At 41.4% G+C, this 13,752-nt stretch overlaps 1 protein-coding gene across 10 annotated transcripts in view; it reads left to right on the top strand.

The window, feature by feature from the left end:
- pparab (peroxisome proliferator-activated receptor alpha b) overlaps window positions 1–12,329 on the top strand; it is a 184,005-nt gene extending 171,676 nt beyond the window's left edge. For all 10 annotated transcript variants that reach the window (XM_057836788.1, XM_057836792.1, XM_057836790.1 and 7 more), the window contains 3 exons: window positions 743–942; window positions 5,109–5,562; window positions 6,139–12,329. In XM_057836788.1, the coding sequence (XP_057692771.1) occupies window positions 743–942; window positions 5,109–5,562; window positions 6,139–6,383 (899 nt within the window). In that variant the 3' untranslated portion in view covers window positions 6,384–12,329. The remainder of the gene's footprint in view (window positions 1–742; window positions 943–5,108; window positions 5,563–6,138) is intronic.
- The last annotated feature ends 1,423 nt before the right edge of the window (window positions 12,330–13,752 follow it).

Here is a 13,752-nt window from a genome sequence, read left to right on the forward strand (position 1 = left end):
ATTGACATTGTGCTTAGTATCACTCACTTCCTCTCAACTTAATTAGTCTTGGCTCCTTCCCAGGCACCTACTGTAGTGTGTTGGCACCTTTACATGATCCATTCAATTTTCAGGCGCCATTATATTAGATTGCCGTACATGGCGTCGCCTGCTTATTTGCTCAAATCAGATCTATTCGTATAAGCTGCTGCAGTGTGTGCATGTGTGTGTATGTGTGAGGTTAAATGCAGTTCAGCTGCAATCTCATTAGTCAAATGTGATCAGGCTGTCTGAGTGTTTCGTCAGGGAAAAAAAAACATTCATTGAGTGTAAGGCACAAATGCAACACATTGTATTTCGTGGATATTGTAATAACATAACACAACAGATTTGTGGGGGTTTAAAGCCCCTTTGAATGTAACAAATATTGGCTTTATGTTATAGTGCTGTTTTCAGGTGGAGTTTTGAAGAATTTGAAATGACCGCATGTACTTTCGGAAAGTGACGTAATTCACTTCAGGAACAAGAAGCTTTCATCTATAGGCAGCCTTTGTGCTTTCATCTGTTACTTTTATGTAATATTGATCAATTTGAATGCCTTGGTACAAATGTCTTGACACTCTTGATGGTGTCATATTGGTGAAAACGGAAGCAACTTAGTCCATTGTATTGCAACGTATGTTACTGTTAATTTGTCTTGTCCCTTATGTCAAGTACTAGAACTTGAACAATCATGCGGATGTTTGTGTTGCGTTCCCTGCAGCCATCCGTTTTGGTCGGATGCCCCAGTCGGAGAAGCTGAAGCTGAAGGCGGAGATGGTAACAGGGGAACGTGAGGTGAAGGACCCCCAGCTGGCCGACCAGAAGACGCTGGCCCGACAGATTTACGAGGCTTACCTCAAGAACTTCAACATGAACAAGGCCAAGGCCCGGACCATTCTCACGGGGAAGACTAGCACACCGGTAGGTTGATTACTCCTAGGTTGCCACTTCTTGTTGAACACTTTTGGATGTATTCCTAGTGATTTCTCCTCTTCTTAGCACATTTTCAACTTTGCACTCAGACTTTGTTTCTCAATAGTTGGCAGCCTGCTGCAACACAGATGATGTGCAGCAACTAAAGTGTGAGGACATGCCAAAAAAGCCATAAATAGAAGGAGATCATTATTTTTTATCTACGTCCAAGCACTCTTTCAAAACATGTCCCAAACGTCCACATTTACCCCCGCATCGTCCACACACTAGGTCTCTTTTAGATGAACTTTGAGTTGTTCATTTTGCCAAATAAACTTGGAACATCTCCATATTGAACACAACACAGACCACCCAATAAAGTTAACTATGAAAGAACCCTGTCACTTATAGACTGCTTCTTAAAGGATTAATGTTCCATACATATACAGTGGGGAGAACAAGTATTTGATACACTGCCGATTTTGCTGGTTTTCCCACTTGCAAGCCATGTAGAGGTCTGTAATTTGTATCATAAGTTCTCTTCAACTGTGAGGGACGGAATCTAATACAAAAATCCAGAAAATCACACTGTATAATTTTTAAATAATAAATTTGTATTTAACTGCATTAAATAAGTATTTGATACATTACCAACTAGTAAATATTTCGGCTCTTAGTTCTTTTTTAACAACCCCTCCTGTTCTCCACTCATTACCGGAAGTAACTGCACCTGTTTGAACTTGTTACCTGTATAAAAGACACCTGTTCACATGCTCAAACAAACAAACTCCAACCTCTCCACAATGGCCAAGACCAAAGAGCTGTGTAAGGACATCAGGGATTAAATAATAGACCTGCACAAGGCTGGGATGGGCTACAGGAAAATAAGCAAGCAGCTTGGTGAGAAGGTAACAACTGTTGGAGCGATTATTAGAAAATGGAAGAAGTTCAAGTTGACTGTCTATCTGCCTCATTCTGGGGCTCCATGCAAGATCTCACCTCGTGGGGCATCACTGATCATGAGGAAGCTGAGGGATCAGCCCAGAACTACACGGCAGGACCTGGTCAATGACCTGAAGAGAGCTGAAACCACAGTCTCGAAGAAAACCATTGGAAACTCATCACGCAGCTGAAGCCAGTGCATGTCCAGACACGTCTGAAGTTTGCCACTGACCATCTGGATGATCCAGAGGAGCAATGGGGAAGGTCATGTGGTCGGATGAGACCAAAATTGAACTTTTTGGTCTAAACTCGGCTCGTCGTGTTTGGCGGAAAAAGAAGGATGAGTACAACCCCAAGAACACCATCCCAGCTGTGAAACATGGAGGAGGAAACATCATTTTTGGGGGGCTGCTTCTCTGCCAAGGGCACAGGACGACTGCACCGTATTGAGGGGAGGATGGATGGGGCTATGTATCGCCAGATCTTGGCTGACAACCTCCTTCCTTCAGTGAGAGCCCTGAAGATGGGTCGAGGCTGGGTCTTCCAGCATGACAACGACCCAAAGCACACAGCCAAGGCAACTGAAGAGTGGCTCCTTAAGAAGCATCTTAAGGTCCTGGAGTGGCCTAGGCAGTCACCAGATCTGAACCCGATAGAAAATCTATTGAGAGAGCTGAAAGTCCGTGTTGCCCAGCAGCAGCCCCGAAACCTGAAGGCTCTGGAGAAGATCTGCATGGAGGAGTGGGCCAAAATCCCTGCTGCAGTGTGTGCAAACCTTGTCAAGGACTACAGGAAACGTTTGGTATCTGTAATAGCAAACAAAGCTTTCTGTACCAAATTTTAAGTTCGATTTTTGTGATGTTTCAAACACTTATTTCATGCAATTAAATGCAAATTTATTATTTAAAAATCATACAACGTGATTTTCTGTTTTTTTTTGTATTAGATTCCGTACCTCACAGTTGAAGAGAATTTATGATACAAATTACAGACCTCTACATGCTTTGCAAGTGGGAAAACCAGCAAAATCGGCAGTGTATGAAATACTTGTTCTCCCCACTGTATAAGGTTTTGATCGCCTAAAGTGGTCCAAATCCCGTTTTTTTAAGCCTCCTAATTGAAAATATTCCCTTACCATATTTTTCAGACTGTAAGGCACTATCAATAAAGGTGTTAGTTTTCATTCTTAAGGCACACCTGATAATCAGTGTTGTTTTTGGCAGCCCTTTAAATTTTTGTCTTATTCTTTGGATGAAAATGCTTATCTGTGTTAGTCATTTCAAAATATGTTCGTCGTTTTCTAGTTTTAGTCGACGAAATGTCATACAAATTTCGTCTAATTGTAGTTGACAGTTACTCAAAATGTGTTCGTCTGTAAAATTCAAAAGTTTTACTCTAAAAATATTCAAGGTTTCCAACAATTTTGAATGAGCATAGACAGACGAGCACCTTTTGTAGCATCTACACGGACAACGCCAACTTTGTGAAGATAATAAACTCGGCAGGAAAAAGCAGTACATTAATGTATTTCCAATTCAACCCACTGAGAAGCCACTGGAAAAAAAAAAAAAGTTGTCCAAGCATTTAAGAGGGCGCTCGCAACGCCAAAGTTGATGCTAATACTAACGCGAATGCTATGTTAACACTCAGCACAGACCTTTAAAAATTAAGCAACATTGCACATTTTCTCTTGCAAAGATAAGAAAACAAATCTTACCATGTGTTTCTAAAGAAAGAAAAAGAAAGATGGAGCACAGCCTAGCTTGAAACACATTCTAAACTCCGGTGAAGAGAGTTAGGGAAAGGCGCAACACATCTCACATTATTGACACAGCCCAAACACTGCTACGATGCAAGCTGACATACTCACGGCAATATGAAAATGTCCCACATTGTGAACCTATGACAGAAACTATGGCTGCGTTCATACTGCAGGTCTTAATGCACAAATCCGATTCTTTGTCATGTCTGTTTTTTTGGCGTGCCCGTTCAGACTGCCTTTTGAGACCGTTGAAGTATTACACATGCGCACTAATTCTCAGTCCGACATGCGCTGAACAAGAAGACCCGCTTGCGCAAAGGCATCAAAAACAAATGACTACACATGCTGGATGTTATCCGTCACTCCAGGGCGATCATATTTTGGTTTCCAAAAAGAGGACAAAAAAAACAGACGTAAATAATCCCCGTTTAGGCTTATATTCAAAGTTTCTGTGAACCGATAGCATGCACACACTGTCCGTGCATGTCACACACACGTACGGGCAGTTTGCCCTGACTCTCGGTCATATAAGCAATCTTGAAATATTGCTCATATAGAGCAGAGAGAAAACCGATCATTCTTAGGCTTATCCTCAGCCCATTTTTATTTTTTTATGGCTGTTGCCAAGCCCGACCTTTCCCCAAAAGCCATGTTCAAGGCTAGCTAGGCGCTGACGGACAGCTGCACCGCTACCGTAGCACGCCGTCTCTGTCGCTCTTTGATGACGTAATTGCTGCATGAATTCCGATTTGGGAGACTTACCAGTTCAGACCACCGCGACGATCGGGAAAAATGGGACCCAGATCGGATTTAAACCACATACGAAAGTGACCCAGATCGGATTTGAAATGATCCACTTCTATGCGACTTGTCCCGTTCAGACCGTCAAGTTAATGCCTAATTTGAGTCAGAAAAACATTAAAAAATCGGATTCGTGAATTAAGACCTGCAGTATGAACCTAGCCTTCGTCACATTTCCGTCTCGTTGGCGTCTCGTCAGACGAAAATGTCTTGTTATGTTCTAATCTCCCAAGTCACGTTTTTAGCGCATCATAGTCATGGAAAAATTGTTCTTTGACGAATTAGTTTAAATGTCATTGTTGACAAAAACAACAATGCTAATTATAAGGTGCAGTAGTGCGTCAATGTATTACATTTGTCCTTTTTCACTTATAACATTGTTGGCTAACTATATTATATCAGTTTAAATATTATTTGTTAATTGTTTTATTTTGGTTTTCATGAATGAAGAATGTATGTCTTGAGCGCTTTACCGGAGAATTGCAATGTTATTTAACTTTGAGCTAGAAGCATGACTGGACATGATATTCTTTTGTGGTCAGATCTGGCCCCCTGGCCTTGAGTTTCACACGTGTGGTCTGGTGTATGCTCAGTGTATGACTGTCTGAAAGTTCCATCCTGAAAATGGAGAAAAAAAAACGTGATAATTAATGTGTTGTCCTTCCGGCAGCCTTTGGTCATCCACGACACGGACACGCTGCAGCTAGCGGAGCAGACCCTAGTGGCCAAGATGGTAGGCTCGGGGGAGGTCCTAAAGGACCGTGAGGCGGAGGTGCGCATCTTCCATTGCTGCCAGTGCACCTCAGTGGAGACGGTGACCGAACTGACGGAATTCGCCAAGTCGGTGCCAGGTTTCTCCAATCTGGACCTCAACGACCAGGTGACGCTGCTGAAGTACGGCGTTTACGAGGCCCTCTTCGCCATGCTGGCCTCGTGCATGAATAAGGACGGGCTCCTGGTGGCGTACGGATCGGGATTCATCACGCGAGAGTTCCTCAAGAGCCTGCGGCGGCCCTTCAGTGACATGATGGAGCCCAAGTTCCAGTTCGCCACAAAGTTTAACGCCTTGGAGCTGGATGACAGTGATTTAGCGCTCTTTGTGGCCGCCATCATATGTTGTGGAGGTAAGGTTGCAGTAAAAATTGTAGAATTACCTTTTTATGCCTCCTAAAATTTGAACTTTGTTACTTTAAGTTATGCATTTAACTCATTAACTTTCATAGACGGGGAATAGACGTCCAATCCATTTGAACTGGGAGAGGCTGGCAGCGAATTATTGCTGACACCCCTCGCAGTCCAAATGGATTGGATGCTTTTCCCTGTCTATGGTAGCCAAAGAGTTAAGACTTTCATCTCATTAAATGTAAATACGGTTTTGACTTTTATTACAAATTACAACTGTTTAAAATTTATGGATCTTTACAGGCTAATAAGATGAACGTCTTTTGGTGTAAATGTCCCATAATGCAATGTGGACACCTGTGGATAATAGTCCAGTGCAGTTCATTTATGAGCAAATAGTTTTCTTTCATAAGAGACTCATAAAATCATACTATTTCAGTACAATTATGACTTTTGACATAAACGTCTCTCATTCCCTCACCTCCCCAAAATGACAATTTATTCCCTTTGTTGTTTTAGGCAATTTCTGATTCCTTTCGGTACTGCCTTAAAACTACAGTACAATTTTGTCTCCATAGACCGGCCGGGCCTGGTGAATGTAACGCACATCGAGCGCATGCAGGAGAACATCGTGCAGGTCCTACAGCTCCACCTGCTGGCCAACCACCCAGACGACACGTTCCTCTTCCCTAAGCTGCTGCAGAAACTGGCCGATTTGCGACAGCTGGTAACCGAGCACGCTCAGCTCATACAGGAGATCAAGAAGACGGAGGACACGTCACTGCACCCACTCCTACAGGAAATCTACAGAGACATGTATTGAGCAGCTCCTCCTTCTCCCCTTTGTTTTTGTTGTTTTCCTCCATAAGCTAGGGGTTGGACCAGTGACACCCCCTTTTCTAACGACGCAAGGGCTTCTGTTAGCTTGTATGAAGTCTTGTTTCCACCAAGCAGTGCAGTTTTCAATTGGATAGATTGGTGTATAAGTCACCCCCCCGGGTTTCTTACACCGGGCTTGCATTGTACCATTTAGCCGATAGGGCGACCGTATGCAAAACTCATGCAAGAGTCTGTCTGACAAGCAAAAAGCACAGCAAAAACCTCATAGCAGTAACTGCCATGACAAACACTTGACACTAAACAGCTGCATTTTTTCTGTTTTTACACATTGGCTGCCATTGACAACAATAGACAATCCATTTTAAAGCAGTAGTTCAGAACTTTTGCCATTAGGCTTAATCTTTGAGTTAGCTGGGGTTTAATTAGTTGGTGGAGTTGATTTCAACAAATTCTGTGCGGTTTGCAAGTTATTTGTTAGTTTCAGGGCTCTGGAGTGGCTAAGCTAGCGCGTGTCAATGGCGACTTCCTAGCATGCCAATAAAAACGATAAGATTTTTGAACAGATCCAACATAGTCCAAAAAAATCAAAACACAGATCATTGTTCCAAAACTCCCTTGAGGCCAAAACAATGTCACAAAAAAACTGCCGTAATTCATATAATTCTACAGGACTATTTTTTTAGAGGCGTAATACGACTAGAGAGGAGTGCTTCGGCTAATCGTGCTCACGCTGCATTCGAGGAATGTGGGAAGTCTGACTTATCCTGCTTGGAGGGTACCGTTGGGACATCAAAGTGTTCCAAATAAACAGCAAAGATGGCTGATCATGACAAGTTATTTTTTATTTTGTCCATCAAAAGACATTTTGACGTCCAGCAAACCTGCCTTCTCATAAGCGATCAAATAGTGGAGGCGTTCCAATCGGAGGTTTGAAACTGACTTCCCACCTTCCTTGAATGCAGCATCAGTCTGCTGAGTTAACTGACAGCCGGCAACATGGCGAAATGTCCATTTACAGGCTGTGGAAACAGAAGAAATGGGCAAAGGAAAGTTTCCACAAATTCCCTATGGAGAACGAGGAACAATATAAAGTAGTTACAGATCTTCAGATCTTCTGGATTACAAATGTTGCTGTTCATACTGCAATTATTGACATGCAATTGTAAGTTTTAATAACTTTATCCTGAAAACATAGCCAACACTATTATAACGACATATGCATGCATGAGAATCACCGATGACCCATGCAATCAATAGTGTTGGCTCTGTTTTCACGATAAAGTTAGTAGAATTTACCATTGCATGTCAATAGTTGTATGAACAGCAACATTTGAGTGATATCAAATCGGGGGGGGTTTTCACCGCAGACGGAGCACTCTCTATTGTGGTTGCACTACGCATCTAAAAAATAGTCCTGCTTTAGAATGAGATGAATGAGATGGCATTTTGGTGTGACATTGTTTTGGCCGCATGAGTATTTCGAACAATGATTTGCATTTTGAATTTATTTTACTACGTTCCATCTAGTAATATTGTTTTTTTATTGGCAGGCTCTGTTGACTCACGCTAGCTTAGCCACTCCTGCGCCCTAAAACTAACAAATAATTGACAAACTGCACGGAATTTGTTGAAATCAACTCCACCGACTTATTAAACCCCTGCGAACTCGAAGATTCATGATGTCAGAAATTCTGAACTTTCCCTTTAAGGACCTAAACTGCACCGCTTGATTGAATCTTGGCTGAAAAAGGTGATGTGGGCGAGCCGCTAACGATCAACGGTGGTTTGAGGCAGCAACTGCTCTACACTCCAAGGTGGCAGATATATTTATACAAATGTAACTCTTGGCTGCCATTGCCAATGGGAGGTCTGACAATGAATGATTGCTGCCAGGCTCTCCTAAGCAAAACTGATTAGATGTCTATCACCATCAATGGCACTGAAACATAATCATTCACTGCCCTCCCAGTTCAAATGGATTTGACGTCTACAGCCGTCGTTGGCAGCCAATGAGTTTATGTTAGCCTCAACTCAAAAGACTTTACCATTACACCCGAAAATGAGGAAGAGTGAACTGTCACTCCAGCAGAATGTAGTTTTTTTAAGTGTGTATATAGGAGTAATCTAAAGCCATAATCTTTTGCAGTTAAGTGGCATCTGTGAGTAGTAAAATGTTGACACACGTGATGCCCTGTCCTCATGTACTCATTTAATGTTCTTTATAATTATATTATGGATAGAAAAACTCTACACACCCCTGTTCTAATGTCAGATTGTGTGGCATATAAATATTAGACCAAATACACTCACCGGCCACTTTATTAGGTACACCATGCTAGTAACGGGTTGGACCCCGTTTTGCCTTCAGAACAGCCTCAATTCTTAGTGGCATAGATTCAACAAGGTGCTGGAAGCATTCCTCAGAGAGTTTGGTCCATATTGACATGATGGCATCACACAGTTGGTGCAGATTTGTCGGCTGCACATCCATGATGCGAATCTCCCGTTTCACCACATCCCAAAGATGCTCAATTGGATTGAGATCTGGTGACTGTGGAGGCCATTTGAGTACAGTGAACTCATTGTCATGTTCAAGAAACCAGTCTGAGATGATTCCAGCTTTATGACATGGCGCATTATCCTGCTGAAAGTAGCCATCAGAAGTTGGGTACATTGTGGTCATAAAGGGATGGACATGGTCAGCAACAATACTCAGGTAGGCTGTGGCGTTCCAACCGATGCTCAATTGGTACCAAGGGGCCCAAAGAGTGCCAAGAAAATATTCCCCACACCATTACACCACCACCACCAGCCTGAACCGTTAATACAAGGCAGGATGGATCCATGCTTTCATGTTGTTGACGCCAAATTCTGAACCTACCATCCGAATGTCGCAGCAGAAATCGAGACTCATCAGACCAGGCAACGTTTTTCCAATCTTCTATTGTCCAATTTCGATGAGCTAGTGCAAATTGTAGCCTCAGTTTCCTGTTCTCAGCTGAAAGGAGTGGCAACCGGCGTGGTCTTCTGCTGCTGTAGCCCATCTGCCTCAAAGTTCAACGTACTGTGCGTTCAGAGATGCTCTTCTGCCTACCTTGGTTGTAACGGGTGGTTATTTGAGTAACTGTTGCCTTTCTATCAGCTCGAACCAGTCTGGCAATTCTCCTCTGACCTCTGGCATTAGGGTTGCCACCTTTCAGAAATAAGAAAAACGGGACACCCCCCTCGCGCCCAAAGCTGTACAGGCAGAGAAAACAAGGGACATCCCCAAAACTCCTAAAATGCATAGAAATGTATCTATTCATTTATATTCTGTATTAGTTCAATACGGAACGTAACATTTAATTCCCAATTTCGGATCGTTCCGTATTTTAAGGGACAGGTGGCAACCCTATCTGGCATCAACAAGGCATTTCCGCCCACAGAACTGCCGCTCACTGGATATTTTTGCTTTTTCGGACCATTCTCTGTAAACCCTAGAGTTAGTGAAATACTCAGACCAGCCCTTTTGGCACCAACAACCATGCCACGTTCAAAGTCACTCAAATCACCTTTCTTCCCCATACTGATGCACGGTTTGAACTGCAGGAGATTGTCTTAAACCATGTCTACATGCCTAAATGCACTGAGTTGCCGCCATGTGATTGGCTGATTAGAAATCAAGTGTTAACGAGCAGTTGGACAGGTGTGCCTAATAAAGTGGCCGATGAGTGTATGTTTTAGCAATCAATATGTGACCTGTACAACTCAAATAGGAAAATTCATATTTTTGACAATAGATGCACAAGTATGCTGTGTTCAGAATTAACCAACGGCACACTCCTGCCACCATTTTATATTTCTCCGATTGACCCCAAGTAAACTTTTGATGTTCGACTAGGCTTTTTCAGACAGGTTATGTGCCGATGCTGACTTTAAAAAAAACACTTTTAAACAAGGGTGTGTAGACTTTTTGTAGCCTGTATGTAGAGCTAACCTCACTGTTGCAATCTTTTTAACTCCTCAAACCACTCATTGCACACTAATGGGCCTGGACTGTTCTCAAGTCCTTTTCAAACTGGATTCTTAGCAAAGCACATGCACAGGCACTCCAGATTGTTTAAGTGCTTTTCTATATTGCAGCTAACAGTAAAACCGGAAGCACAATAGTTTTTGGTTCTGGTAACATACATTGCTTTAGCAAGAGATTAAAGGTTAAACTCAAACCCTTGTATTATTGCAGTTTGGAATATTAGGGCTGCACAGAAAAGGGAAAAAATATATTTATTCTTGTAAAATGTTTTTTTTTTCCTTCTAAAATCATGATTTTATTTTATTCCTGGAAAATTGTGACTTATTTGTTTTTTTCCCTACTAAAATGTGCTTATTCTTGAAATTGACTTGGCTATTAGTGATCAATTTTCATCATATTTTCCTCTTACTGTGTACAAATTGTTACTTTATTCTCCTAAAAGTAAAAATGTGTTCTCCTGAAGTTGTTTCACGCCATTCTAAAATTGTGTCTTTTTCCTGGTTTTTGTTTTTTTCCACGTTTGTTTGGTTTCAATGTGGCCCTCATATTCCTTTATATTATAGCATATATTCCCAGTGAATGAAACTTTTGCATCAGAAATATGTGCACGAACTGTTCAATGCAGAGACTACTCAATGTGGCAAAATTTGACTGTCAAGGTGTCTATAAAAAGGTACAAATACCTAATTTTGTAATCTTCGGTTCGGTAGATATTTAGTTTGGGGGGGGCGAATGTACAGCAATTATAGTAATGCACTGTATTTGTTGTTGCGTTAGCTGCCAACTATTCACGTTTGAATTGAATCGGATCATATTTTTATACCACAGTGTGTATGTTCAGTATGTATGACTAATTCTGATTGTTTGAACTAAAAGCAGCCAAGATACAGCTCAATGCAATAGTTATAGATTCCCATAAGGGACATTCCGGTGGTTCTTTGCTGCTTTTTTATTTTATTTCTTTGGTTTGTTTTAAGGATTAAGAGTCACCAAAGCTGCAACCTTTCATTCATTTTAACTTCCTGTGTAATACATGTGTAATATATGCATAATAACACAAGGACTTGTGATTGGGGTTCCCCCCTACTCATTTGTCATCAAATAATCTTAGGCGCCTCTTGACTTTCGTACCATGTTCTCAGGTCGTATAATGATGATAATAGTTTGGGCTAATGTGTATGAATGACATTAATATGCGCAAGAAATACATCGCTGTTAAATGTAGAACTGATTGCAGTAAAGAATATGCAGTATGTGCTGTTTAATCCGAATTTAGTAGGATTTTATACAAAAAAAGATGTTTTTTGTAGAAGACTTGGATATTTTTAGGTGTTTTAGATGTTTTTATTAAATGAATACGTCCATTATACAACTGTTTTAAACTTACAGCAAAATTATGTTGGTTTTATCATTTGTATTTGCCCTCCATGAACATCATAGTGCAAAGATTTTGTATGATTTCCTACTAAATTCTTACATTTTTGTCACGCCCACCTGCTGCTATCCTGAACTTCTACATATCTCACCAAACTCGCCATGAGTACAGATTACTGACCTACAAACTGCCTCTGTACCCCTCCTGTACACTTCTGTAATTTCCCCATTACTCAACAACAGAAAGTACAGACACCTAATACATGCAACGTTACATATACAGTATAAATGGTCACACAAACTTAGGCAAATTTTTCAAGATTTGTATGTACAGTGTATCACAAAAGTGAGTACACCCCTCGCATTTCTGCAGATATTTAGGTATATCTTTTCATGGGACAACACTGTCAAAATGAAACTTTCACACAATGAAAAGTAGTCTGTGTGCAGCTTATATAATAAAAGTAGTCTGTGTGCAGCTCATATAATAGTTAATTTATTTTCCCCTCTATTAACTCAAAATATACCCGTTAATATCTAAACCCCTGGCAACAAAAGTGAGTACACCCCTATGAAAAAATGCACATCCCTAAATGTCCAAATTGAGTACTGCTTGTCATTTTCCCTCCAAAATGTCATGTGACTCGTTACAGGATTGCTGTCAGCATTGCTGCAGAGATTGAAGAGGTTTGGGGTCATCAGCCTGTTGGTGCTCAGACCACACGCTGTACTCTAAATCAAATTGGTGTGCATAGCTGTCACCATCTTATGGAGACGGTACACAAGAAAGCCCACCCGTCTCATCAGACCATAGGACATGGTTCCAGTAATCCATTTGCTTTGTTGACATGTCTTCGCAAACTGTTTGCGGGCTTTCTTGTTTACCGTCTTCAGAAGAGGCTTCCTCCTGGGGTGACAGCCATGCACACCAATATGATGCAGAGTACGGCGTATGGTCTGAGCACTAACACGCTGACCCCCCACCTCTTCAATCTCTGCAGCAATCCCAACAGCACTCCTGTAACGTGTCACAAGACATTTTGGAGGGAAAATGACAAGCAGTACTCAATTTGGACATTTAGGGATGTGCATTTTTTCATAGGGGTGTACTCACTTTTTTTGCCAGGGGTTTAGATATTAATGGCTATATTTTCAGTTATTTTGAGGGGGAAATAAAGTCTACTGTGTAAGCTGCACACAGACTACATTTTTATTGTGTCAAAGTTTCATCTTGTCAGTGTTGTCCCATGAAAAGATATACTTGAATGTCTGCAGAAATGCGAGGGGTGTACTCACTTTTGTGATACACTGTACATGTGAACCAATTTGGCATGTCACCTAACATTTTTGAACAAACAAAACATCTGAAAATTGACAAAACATGTTGCTAAATGTCAGTTTTAAAAGTTGAGCTCCCACTTGGCAGGAAGTGAATCGATTCAGAGCATTTGCTAAATCGATATTGAACTGCGGAGGGGGCATATCCTAGTGATAAACTGACATTTATCACTCACTGAGAGGTTTGTCGATCTTCTGCATTGTCAGCTTTACAGATCGCACAACTGCTGTGTCCACTTCTGAGACACTGTTTGAGGAAATAGGATGTATCATTTCACTGAATGCACATACAGTAGTTCCTATATCAACATAACTATGCAGTTTTTGTTCCTCCTAATTACGGATTCCTAATCAGGAATACTTGGGGGGGGAAGCTGCAAACAGTCTGTGCCTTACCAAGTGTGCAAAAAAACTTTAAAATAGAGATCACAATTCTGTGCACGGACGGGATTGCACATGTGGCAAGAAATGATAGTATGTCAGAGCTTTAGGGTAAATATCCTGTGTAAGACCATAACACGGTAACAGTAAAGAAATACAGCTTTAAAGTTGGATGAATAGAAAAGAATGAACACAAACTGGGCCCAAGAGGAAAATATGTTGTGACTGACTGCTTAATATCAGGATT

This window comes from Corythoichthys intestinalis, chromosome 5, assembly GCF_030265065.1.
Source record: "Corythoichthys intestinalis isolate RoL2023-P3 chromosome 5, ASM3026506v1, whole genome shotgun sequence".
NCBI lineage: Eukaryota > Metazoa > Chordata > Actinopteri > Syngnathiformes > Syngnathidae > Corythoichthys > Corythoichthys intestinalis.